This window comes from Pleurodeles waltl, chromosome 3_1 (assembly GCF_031143425.1).
Source record: "Pleurodeles waltl isolate 20211129_DDA chromosome 3_1, aPleWal1.hap1.20221129, whole genome shotgun sequence".
NCBI lineage: Eukaryota > Metazoa > Chordata > Amphibia > Caudata > Salamandridae > Pleurodeles > Pleurodeles waltl.
The window spans coordinates 1,762,384,639-1,762,397,613 of NC_090440.1; the positions used below are offsets into that span (position 1 = coordinate 1,762,384,639).

Consider the following 12,975-nt stretch of genomic DNA (forward strand, 5'->3'; position numbering starts at 1 on the left):
ACGGGCACTCCTGACTTGCAGGACCATCAGATTACAACCCTCAGGGGTCTGGCTAGAACATACCAAACACATTTATCTATTAGATATTTTGGTCCAAAGTCATGCAGAGCTTTAAAAGCTATACATAGAGCTTTAAAAGCAATGCGCTTGTGCACAGGAAGACAGTGCGGTTGGACCAGGGAGGCTGACTGGTATTTCGGGATTCCTAAAAGAAGCCATGCTGCGGATTTTTGCAGAATCTGTAAAATTTGTCTTAAAGGACAAAACTTTGAACTGGCAAGAATAAAGGGATTCAAAAGGATTCCCCAGAAGAAATGCAAAAGCAGGTTTAGATTCTGAAGCAGTACTAGAGAAAGGAACTGCAGTGAACTTATTCTATAAACCCAAGGGTGTGTATTTTTTTTAAATAACTACTTGTCCTTGGGACAAGATGCTTCAGAAATATACTTGTCCTGTAAAAGAAATCAAATTTTTGCATTTGGTGCTAAGTGGTAGGGTGGCAATTCATGGCAGCATTATCAATATATCAGCGCTTTGATAAGACATATTATATTATGGTTTGAATTGTTGGCCCAATTATGCCACCTATCTGTTATTACAATGCTCAAAATGCGTCAGGGTTCTGTTTATGTCAATTCTTTGGAGAGCTGCACTCTGCACATACAGGTGTCAGTTTTATGTATTGGTTCTGTTAAAGCCACCTCTCTGATCACAGTATAGCTCCGTAAATGCCAGCATTTTAATTACCTAAGAGTTCTGATTATAACACAGTTCTGGATATGCCACAGGTTTATTTATTTAGGTTATCGTTCTTGCCTTAGTTTTAATGTTTAATGCTAGTTTTTTAAAGCGCGTAAATGCCCAAGGGCGTCTTGGGATTAGGAAATCATGTGGTATACAGTGTGTGAAAGAAAGTTGAAAAACGCTGAACTAGGACTGAGTGGTAAAAAGCCAAATCTTAAGGTTATTTCTAAATCTAATCAAGGTGGTTTGAGATTTAAGGTGCAAAGGGAGGTTATTCCAAAGTTTTCCAGTGCCACCTATGAAACTTGTGAATGTCAAAGACTGGACAACTACATTTTACAACTATTATTATTATTTATACAGGGAAGTACCTGAAAGAACTGTTACCAGAGGCCAGAGGATGCCTGAGTGGCTGACCACTATGTTTACTGTTATTGTGTGGTCAAGGCCACCACCTCAGATTGGTCTGAATTGGAGGAGCAATATATGCTAGACCTTCCAGATGACCATAAAACTGATTCCACTGCCGTCAGTGAGCTGATTGCAGGGCACACATACTTAGACGATAACCGAGGTACAGAAAGATACAAGACACCATCAACCCAACAGACAAAACAACAGCCTATCCCTATCTGGTGCTGCACGTAGATCTCTCGAAAAAAGACTATACCGTTTTTGAAGTTGGTGTGGAGGGGGGGGGGGGGGGGGTGAGAAAGAAGCTACAATTTGCCTCTATCTCAGCCTCATCCTCTGTAAGGTCTAAAAAATGAGGAGCGAGCTCCGGTCATTGAGGAGGTCTATAAAACTGATGAATGGAGTCTCTGAGTTCTCTGTACATCTTTTCTAACTTGTTGCACACAAGGCTGTTGTCCCAAGGATGTTACACATACCAAATAGCCATTATAAATCTAAGCTTTTTTTATACTGGTTGTCAGTCTATCCATGTTCATCATACCTATTCAAAAAAAGGCCCATTGCAATCCTCTTGAAGAATAATTCTGTCATACACTAGTTCAGAAATAATTTGCTATGAATTAGAAATGATTCTGTATTATATTAGGTCGATATATATACAGCATATATGTAAAATGTTATATGCTCTTATAGCCTAATAAATACATATTGTCCCTTAATATATTTTTTATTCTCCATATTAATACAAAAAAAGTAAAAACAATAAAAGTGATAAAAAATTCCAGCAGAGCCAAAAGATGGGAGTTAAATTATTTTCTTTTTAACTGTTTAATGGATAATAGCTAGGTGTTGAGATTTTGTGATGAAATGGATAAATGCATTTTTTTTATCATCTATAGAACATGTACCTTCAACCATTATCACATCTGCTCCTACTCCTAATTCCGCTACTACTATTGACAAGACAATAGGGGCCATATGTACGAACACATTTTGCCGTTGATACAGAATGGGAAAAACCCTTTGCTACATCTGGCCCTAGGTTCTGAAGGGACATTTTGAGACACAAAAAGGTTCTCATCATGAAAGTAAGCAAGCATGTTAATTGATCCTTTTGACGCAGCGAGTGGCAAATACAAGTCCACAAGATAGAGACATGACTTGGATTCATTAACCTCTGAGAATATTGGATCCAAGATAGGAAAATCATTAAAAGAAAAGAAGTTGTGAAAATTGCTCATAGAATACTTATACAGTCTGCATCTGTATTTTATGCAAACCTTCAGAAATCCAGAACCACACTTAATCAAGAAATTAGTTTGATCTAAGGTCAATATATCCTTCCTGCCTTTCAGGTCTCAAAAGCAAATAAAAGGGATTGTTCTAGGGGGGCAAAGCAAAAGCAACAAGCTGTATGCACAACTAAAGCAGACGCATACAAGCTATGCCTTGAAGAGCCTTCCCAGACAGTAATGACCTTAGATCTGGTGTTCTGCCCCATGATAGTCCAAGATGGTACTTTGTTGAAAGGAATTTAGAGATCCTGTGATTAGCGGATGCAAACTTGGTGAAATGGCCATTCCCTTGCCTTATACTTTGGTTTAGGGGTTTGGGATGAAGCGTATCTGGTGAAGAACTGATTTTTATGTCATTGACATTAACCCCCAAACCCTTTCCAGAGATAAAGGATCAATATTTAATATTGCATCCCAGCGTTTTCCTATGCAACAGTCAAACCTAATGCAGTGAATATAGCTTTGAAGGCATGTTCACTCTATTGACATGTTTAACATTAAACCTTTACATGTCCTGCTTTTAAATACCATGCACCCTGCTTTTATGGGTGATAAGGCCAACATAGTAGTGACTTATAAATAATTAAAATGAAGGTTTAGGCCTGTCAAAAGAAGCGATCTTGACAGGTTGAATTTGGAGTTTAAACCTGCATAGCCAGGCTACTGGTGGAAGGCCTCCAGTCATGTGTACACTGCTGCTATAGTGGATGGCACGATGAATGCTGTAGTCCACTGGTGACATTTAACCTACATGCCCTACAGGTACTTCTTGAAACCATTTACTAGGGAACTTAGAGTTAAGTTAAATATGCCAATTAGAATATATGCCGATAGAAAAATGTTTAAAGTGGAGCACAGGAACATTACTACTGGTTAGCAGGGGTAAAGTGCACATAATTCAAAGATCAGCAAAGTGTAGAGACCAGCAAAAGTATAAATTCCAGCAAAAGGCAAAAAATTTGGGGTGACAACGCAAAAAGACAAGTTACTTACCTTCGGTAACACCTTATCTGGTAGAGACATAGGCCCTCATTATGACCCTGCCGGTCCGAAGAACGCCAGGACCCAAGTTTCGGTCTCAACGCCGACGGGTGAAGACCTCCAGATTACGAGTTTGGTCTGCTGTGCTGGAGGTGAGCACCTCCTGCACAGCGGACGCCATAATACTGCTGGCGGGGTTACAACGCAGGAGACCAGAGGCATTTGTTATGGCGGTCGCACCGCGAGAAAAAGCTGGCGGTCTTGCATCCTGGCGACAGGAATAAACATTCCTGTCACCAGGATACACTCGCACACACTTCCACATACCTGCATTCATGCACTCACACACTTCTACACACAAACACACCCTCATTCACCCACGCAAACGCAACATACACACCCATTCACACTGACATACATAGACAAACACCGCTGACAAGCACTCATTCACTCCCACCTTCCCCCTTCAGTGCATACTCACATTCACATCCCCCGCCCTCACCCGCATGCATCCATTCACACCCCTCTGCACTGCATAGACCCATTCACCCCCCCTCTTCCACACCACACACACGCAGGGGTTGTAATATGGTGTGCAGCGTCCTTTTGGCGTGGCAGTGCCAACGGTGGAACTGCCTCTTCCATGCTGACCGCCAGCACAACTGCTGTCAGATTTTCACCCGATTTCAGGTGGAAATCAGACAGCAGTCGTAATGCGTCGGTCTTAAGACCACCAGCACTGGCGGTCTTTCGGCACACGCGTCTTTGGCGGTCTTGTAAAAAAAACACCAAAGTAGTAATGAGGGCCTGGCGCCTGCGGAAAAGTCTAAGGTAAGGAATCTGCGGCTCGTTGTCTCTATCAGATAAGGCATATTTCCTACAAATCTAATTGTAAGACCCTCAAAAGGCAGAATGAAAATGTATTGGTCTTCAGCCTGAAGATTAACACCATGATTCAAATACTGACACATTTTAGAAACAAACGATTCCCACTAGGAACTTTATTTTGTTGGTGCTAAGCTGGAAGAAGTATATCCTTTCCCAAATCTGGGGAAAACTCTGGCCAATAACCTAAGCTGGAAACAGCATAACAAAAAACAGTGCAGAAATCTAAAGCCTGTTAAAAGCCATCCTCAGATTTTCCTCACACATGGTGACAGGTCCTCTTTGCAGACTGACAGAGTTGTATAAGCTAAAGTGAGAAGGCAGAGCACGAACAGAGCAGTAATCGGGCGCACCAACAAAAATTGAGATAAAACTGCCTTGCATGGCAGAAACCTTTGGGAAAAGCTGCTCCATCTCCCAAACTGCTTTCCCACCACAAACCTGGAAACTGATGTCAGCTATAAAAACATGCATGAACGATGCAGACTGGCTGCAATAAAATATGGTCTGAAACGTCTTATGCAACACATATATCACGTGGGATACTGCTTGGGAAGAACACAAGCAAATGAGGTACAAATCTAAGTGCATGCAACTATGGTAAATGGAAGCTGAATAGCTAGACTTAGACTTCAGCACCCCAGGGACAAGCCTAAGTGCTGTACCCTCTAAAAGTATATATGCTGCAGCGAAGAAAACGTACATAGCTTACCAGCACTGTTTGAAATGATAAGTCCTTGAAAAACACTTTGGATAAAACCAGCTGACTGATGTCTCCGAATACCGCCACCCTATTTGAAGAATCTCACAAATCAATGGAAAAGAGGGATATTTGCCTTGGCCACAAGTGGACAACTTCCAGCCAGAACTTGACTATAACATTCATATGGGGGTAAGTAGAACACTGTCATCCTGCTTTGTCCACTATACGATGCAACAAGAGAAAAAAAACAATCAGGTGGCTTATTGTCAAGGATGTGCAAGGGACACCCTGCTTTTACTGTACTATAACTTCGTAGCTGCAATGAGACATATTAAGGTGAGAGCTGGCAAATAATGGACAACTTTTTGTTGAATGCCCCTGTTAAGCTACAATCTAGACATGCTGCATGTAAACTATGAGAGGAAACTCAGACATGACACACTTTATTAACTAAGGAGAACGGTACTACTTTAGAGTAAGTGCATGCATGCCTCAAAAGTTTTGAACTGTTTTACTGTTTTCATTGTATGCACCGCTCTGCATTGAAGGTGTGAAAGGGTGGAGGCAGAAATAAATACATTTCAAATTTCACAGAGAAGGTCAAATGGTCTATATGCCACTCTCTTTCAGAGCAGATGGCTGGGAGCCAGGTCTCTGCATTTTATAGAAATGCTGCTTCAGCTAGCAATATAAATGGTGCTAGTATGACTGTCACAAGATGTGAACAGCAGCATCTTGTATCAGGTCATAGAGTCTCAGGACTAATAGACACTACCGTTTTAGACTCATGGTGGTATTCTCTATGTTATGAAACAGATTTGTCCACCATCTAGTTTTAGTCGCAGAGTGGACCTTAACAGACAGTAGTCTCCTCAGAATGCAGCACTGAAAGAATGACTTCCTGGAACTGGGATTTTGAGGTTAAAGAAAACACACATATGAACCCTTCTTTTCTTTGTGGACAACTTCAGATAGCTTTAAGAAGGGTCATCTCACATAATCAGAAAAAAAACCAGATATATTTGGAGGTTTCTAGTTCCCAATCTGGCAGAGAGTGGATACTTGTCCATCTGGCAGGAGGAGCCCAAGCATTTCAGACAAGTCAAACAGGGATCTTCAATTGAAAAGGAGAGACTAAAAACTTAGTTTCTAAAGTTATAAAGCATGTTAGAAAGAGAAAATGAGAACTAACTGAAACAACCATCAAATGGAGAGGAGTCCAAACGATTTCTCATTGCAAAACTAGTTAACGAAAACTACTTTTAGAAATTCCCCAAGTGTAGGCAATACATATACAGTTTTGTTGGTGATGAAAAAGGACTAAACTGACAAAAATTTTAGGAGGGAGGGGGTAGGAGGTGGAGCCTTCGTTTTGAATCTCTTGCAGTGCTACAGGTTCTTCTCGGGTATATCTCTATAGTGGGACTAATGAAATATGTATTGTGCTGGCTGGCACCCCTCACCAGTTCTGTGCTCCATATGGGTATTAGCGAATAAGGTCATGCTCTTCTGCTCTTGTTACTCTGAGCACACAAGTTCAAAGTTGTCCCTATTGTGCATTCATCCAGGCTGATGGAAGCAGGCTGGCAGAAAGGCTTGGGCAGCATGGTGTGGTTGTGTCGTTGTGAGTAAGGGAGTGGGGCTTAGCTGTGTGACTAAGCACAGGGAAGCATCTCCAATGGGTGGCAGCGGTAAACCAAGATAGCACCTGCCAATGGGCGCAGGCCCAGGAAAACAAGTGTAAAATGTCAGATGGCACATCCCCACCTCTTATGAACTTTTCCTCTTTTCTTCTAATTTTTGGCTTCAGATCCTTCTCCTACTGGTTCCTGCGAAGCTTCTTTATCAAGTCTTTTCGTAGCTCTATTTATTGTGATGAATAGTTCCCTGCTGGGTAGTACTGTTTTGAATCCAAATGTATCTTACAATACCTTCACCTTCTGTTGTTTTTTTGCCTCTTGTTTTTTTTCCTCCTAACTCGTGGTCATTTTCCAGAGGCTCTGGTTTGTCATCGTGGTTACATTTATGCACCCACAACTTGGCTTCCAGGAGGGATTGTCCTTACCTCGGGGCTTTAAAGGAAGAAGTCAACGAGCAATGGTAGTGCCTTCATTCCCTCAAGACAGCAGAATATGGAGCAAATCCATTCATCACTATTTCTGCTGCTGATGGAATAAGAAATGTAGCATAGATGTATTTCACACAAAAAAAGTTGTGTTATATCTTTGATATTGAGGGAACAAGAAATCAAGCAATCATACGTCCCTCCCTATTAAATTGTAAAATAAGCAGTGTGTAAACAAACAGCAAAATCAGTTTGTTTTATTTTCTATCAGTAATTTTATTTACATATTTTTTTCATTTGAAAGAGCCAGCAAAACAGTTTAGTTCCATCCTTTTTGTCATGTATTGCAAAACGCCTGCAAAATCTATTTTATTTAATTTTTGCCACTGACAATATTTTAGGTAATGAAGGGCAACATTCTATTTCCACAGAAGGTTTTCACTTGTCAAAAGAAATAAAGTAGGTTACCTTTTTCCTCCTGTGCTGAGTCACTTTCAGGCGCCTCATCTTCGTTTTGATCAATGTCCGGTGCTTCGGCACTAGTCACATGTCCACCGAAAAAAACTGCAGAGAGAGAGACAACCAATTTAGCAAGGGGAGCACAAGAGAAGCAGTTACCGGATTAATAGAATGCAATATGCTGATCCCCTCTGGCAGAACTCTGATGAACCTAGGTGCCACTCATTAGTCAATCTTTACTAACCTATGCTTCCTACGGGATAAGAGCGGTTTCAGAGCACCAGATTATGAGGAAACTGCTTCTTTGCCCATAAAGAGGAGGGGGGGCAGGCAGGGCATATGTAAATTCGGAGACTGGACTTGCCAACAAGTGCATTCTGCTACTACAGTAATACATTGAGGTTCTTGCTCAACTACGTAAAGGTTGCAAACGGCCCAGCATAATGTTTGTCTGATTTGAAGACCAGTTGTACATTCTTACATGGTTTGTCCTGAAACACAATAAAGGCGGGATACAAAACTGCAAAGAATAAATTAGGGCAGAAATTAGATAAAACAACAAAGCATACATACAGTTCTCCAGCACTGGTAGCTTTCATTGATTCACATTCTTTTAAATAATTCTCTATTGTCATGCTAACACAATGGGGAAGTGTTAAAGTGTTAATGTATATGCAGTTATGCTATGTTATAAGGCATTTATTAAGTGCTTGTGCACCCAAGGCGTTTCTTGGCGCCAGCAAGAGAAACAAGCATTTGAAATGCAATAGGTCTCGCATATTTCAAACAAGTTGTTATCTTTTGACAACAGTGCCCACGAGCAAAAACAAAACAAAACATGAGTGGACACTGAGATAAGACAAATTCATAAAATAAAAGAAAGTTAACTTTAAAAACTAAAACTTTTCAATTGTGTTTGTCCTGCTGGGGACGTTTTGCCAGTCGCAAGCCTTCTGTTTGAGGGGCACTGGAAATTAAAATGAACAAAATAGTACCTCGATCACGTCGGGAGCAGCGGAGGGACACTAATTATGCTGAAATGAATTCGTGCATGATCCCTGCTCTACACAGAGGAACGGAAATGATGCCAGACATGCCCTGACGAATTACGAGGCTGTAAAGAAGAGTGCCACGCAAACCAACAAATGTGAGCGACAGGCGGGAGCCAACCCTTTACTGAATACAAGAGTGTCTTGCATGCAAGACCATAAAAATGACATAAATGAGGAATCAAGATTTTTAAAGAAGTTTTTAGCTTCCTCTTGAAACAGGAACGGTGAGTGTGGCAACACGAATCCATAGGAACAAATTCAATAGACAGGTGGCAAAAAAAGAAAGATCTTCCACCGGCCTGTGCCTTCCTAATACAAAGCATCACTAATGTCATTATTTGCCAAGCGGAGAATCCATGAAGCATGGTACAGTATAAAAGGCTCCCTTAGGAAATGCGAGGTGGAGCCAAACATACACTTAAGTATAATACATATACATTTAACCATGATCAGTTTATCAATAGGAAGCCAGTGGACCTTAGCCAGAATTATGTTAGTTGAGGTAAACCAAGGGGTTTGCACAATGCCTCGGGCCTCCTCATTTTGGACTGCCTGCAGTCTGTTAAACTGTTGTTTGGTTACTGAACCATATAACGAAGTACAGTAATCCAGTCAAGAACCAGTAGGGGTAAAGATTACAGGCAGAATGGGATCAAGCCTCTGCATAGCTATGCAGCAATCTGAAACAACAGCAGAGATTTGAGAACTGAATTTCATCAATTTTCACACCCAGACTTTTGGAGTTTTAGAAACAGGGTGTTCACCAAGATCCTGTGGCCATGTAGCTGCCTGCCCAGAAAAAAGATTGTTTCCTACTATGAGAACTTCAGTCATGTCCAAAGGGTTGATCTGTCTTAGACACCCGGAAGATAAGCGGATTATCATCACCTTCAGAATACAGTAAGCATTTTGATCTTTTAGCAAAAGATATTAAAGATTTAATATAAAAGTTAAAAAGAAACAGAGACAGATGGAGCCTTGGGGTGCTCCAGTGTGTACAGTAGACAGCATGGTTGTTCAGCTCCCTAGGGAGACTACCTGGTATCTTTTGGTGGCAAAGAATATGAGCGACTTGTTAGAGGCTGGTTATTGGTAGAGGTAAGTACACACCTACCACTAGCAATAATGTTCCCAATCCAACATTAGGTCCAGTCAAGGTCTCAAAACATCAGCCCCTGGCTCAAACCCTGGTAGCTTGGCAACGAGAAGGCAGGCTTAACTTAGGAGACAATGTATGTAAATCATTTAAATACACTAATACAGTAAATAAGGAAGACATAATACACAATAAAAATCCCACACCAATTTATAAAAATAGTAAATATTCTGTATCTTTGAGATTACACCACAATGACAAAAATCCAATATACGGAACTGGAGATATGGATTTTTAAAGATTAAATAAACAAATGTGTTTTCTAGTGCTCAGAAATCAATAGCGCCAACTGGGGGCATCTGGTCATGCTTGACCCGGACAAAGTCAAAATTTGAGGCTGACCACAATGGAGCCCTGCTCAGACAGACTGAACGGGAGACCTGGATCAAAATGTTACCTTTGCAATTTTCTTGCAGCTTTTCTCTCTCAACTTTGTGCAGTCCTCCTCAACAAACCAAGTTCAATGCAATGTCATCGGACTGCTTGTCCGTGAGGCCCTGGTCAAATCCTAGAAGTCTGGAGCGCCGGAGCTTACAGCGGAATGAACCTGAAATTCAGGCTGGGTCCTGGTTGAGATTAGCCCATTTGACTCATGACGTCGGTTCGGTCCGCTTATAGAGCTTTTTCCGAAAGTTGCTCCGAACTTCTGGAACTTCTTCCTGAGGGTTCAAAGTGACCAAAACACAAATCCAAGGGTCTAGCACTACTGAGATGGCCCTTGGAAGTTTAGGACTACAGATCCCACAATGCACCTGACCAAATCCATAAAAGTCCATGGGACGCAGTCTAGGCTGGAGATGTTTGTGATGGTTCGTGCAAGCAAGCTCTGTTAACCTGTTTCCTTCAGGGAGTCCACTCCTTAGTCCTTTTTGAAGCTAGGCAAAGTCCTTAGGGCTGTTGTTCCAGTGTGCGACAGAAGCAGTACTTAAGAGTGCATTCCTTTGGGTTGCAGACCAGGGTTCCATCATGGCAGTCCTTCTTCTTCCTGTAGATGCAGGCAGCAGATCTGAGTTCATTGCAGGTTAGCCACTTTTATTCAGTCTTTGGGTGCAGCCCTGTCCACTGAGCTGCAGGGTGCCACCAAAAGCATGACAGCTTCCTCCAAAGTGCGGTATTTTCTTGTCCCATAAAGACCTGCATTTTAAAATCCAAGATGGGAGTTTTTCTCCAGAGGAGCAGGACCTAGTTTAAGTTAAACCAACCTACTGGTGTGGCTCATTTTCATTAACACTCCCCCTCCAGACCATCTGCATATTCCTTTCCTGGGCCTGCTATCTGTCTGTGGGACACAGGGTGAGAGGGAAGGCCTGGCTGGCATTTCTTTGTCCTGCTTCTATTGATGCCCAGTTTGATTTACCAGCCTCCTTCCTGGCCTCTGCAGCTGCTGAACTTTCCCCATCAGATAACCTCTGCTCAGCGCAGGCCACTTATCACCTCAATAAAGCAGCCTGGCTAATTCTGTTAAGGCTGACCAATCAGGAGAGGGCACTAGCAGGCTGGATATGGGCTTACAGAAAAGAAAGTCCTATGGCATCTCTTCTATATTAGTTATGATAAATTCACCAGCGGCAGGTTGTTGGATTTATCATTACCAATCATTTGCGTCCTTTCATAACAAATTTATCTCTATCTTGACAATATTTATGCTTGTATGAAATATTCCCATGCTATCCTATGGAGTCAAGTATCTACCATGGGGAAACAAAATGGGCAGTTTTTCCTCAACAGGACATATAAAACACCTTTTATAATGCCCCTGCTTATAGTTACATGGCACCCCACTCTTGAGGCACATAGGGGAGACCTTAGGGGTGACTTGTATGTAAAAATAAGGTAGATTATCACTTTGGAAGTACCTTTAATTTCAAAAGTCGAATTTGCACACATTTAACTTTTTAAAGACAGTCTGCAAGGCATGGCTGCCTTTCAAAATGGCAGCAGGCAACACAGCAGTGCACACTCCAGTGCAGGAAATCTACTGGGCCTCTAAACTGCCCTGCCCTATCATATACTAGGGACTTACAGATTGTCTGAATCCCCTTGCCCTACTATCAACTAGGGACATACAGGAGTCTGTCATTGCCAACTGTAATTGCACCACATTACCACATTTCTTTTATTCAGAGCACTGGCCCTGGGCCTGGTTAGAAGAGCCCAGGGCACAGTCAGGGCCAGTTACCACCAGTATCAGTCAGAAAACATGGGGGTGAACATGCTAAAAAGGATGACTTTCTCACACCACTCAAGTGCCACCCCTCAAGACTATAATCAACCAGGCAGGTAATATGAAGATTGTTGCCAACCGTGTCAAAGGCTGCTCACAAATGCAGAAGAAGTAACACAGTTGTGATGTTCTGATCTATCAGCAGCCCCTAACAGAGTATCCTGTACTGCAAGCATTGCAGATTTTGTGCTATGGCACGGTCAAAAAACAACTTGGGCATCATTATGGAGTAGGCTGCACTTCAGGTAGTTACTCAGTTGATTGGCAACTACCCTTTCTAAGAACTTGGCTACCTCCAGCAACAGACTTGGGGGAGATCTTTGGGGATTACCTACCCACCTTTTTCAGGAGATCCTGAATTAATTTTCCCCAAGGAAGATTTCTATGGTTTAAGGATCATAGAAAAATCTTAAAAATTGAAAGTGTCAAGATGGATAAATCAAGATGAAGAATTTTGAGATGAAGGAAGAAAATTGATGCATGCCACCTTCCCTTAGTTGGACCAAGCTTTAACAGGGCTTAAGCTGACCTTTAGGCCACTCCTGGACAGGATGAATGATGTCCAGGGCTTGAAAAATCCACTCGGCCACTCGCATTGGTGAGTCTTATTTGATCAGGTCGAGCTATTATTAATACTCACTTCTCCCTTCTGACGATGTTGACAGTTGTTCTGTTCAGTTGAAAAGTGGAGGGGCAATAAAAGATGCTTTTAAATCTTGTTCTTATGTCACATTTGCCCTGTGCTCACACAGAGGTCAAAAGTCTGTTTTTCTTACAATTAATTTTCCTTCTGACTGCAGAGTTCCAGGACTTTGTAAGATGAACTGTGTGACCTGCTGCTTAGAGTGTAAAATAAAAGGAAATAGGGTGTCAGGTTTTTCCTAACACGCAACATTTAAATGACTAAGTCAATTGTACAAACATATCAAAATATATTTCAGTAGTTGTCAAAGCCCTTTTTTTATATTTCTGTGCGATGAAAAAATATTTTAATAGG

At 41.7% G+C, this 12,975-nt stretch overlaps 1 protein-coding gene across 7 annotated transcripts in view; it reads right to left on the reverse strand.

Annotated features, from left to right (window-relative positions):
• Nucleotides 1–12,975, reverse strand: part of NME9 (NME/NM23 family member 9) — a 466,976-nt gene that overhangs the window by 29,636 nt on the left and 424,365 nt on the right. For all 7 annotated transcript variants that reach the window (XM_069225744.1, XM_069225746.1, XM_069225745.1 and 4 more), the window contains one exon: nucleotides 7,556–7,651. In XM_069225744.1, the coding sequence (XP_069081845.1) occupies nucleotides 7,556–7,651 (96 nt within the window). The remainder of the gene's footprint in view (nucleotides 1–7,555; nucleotides 7,652–12,975) is intronic.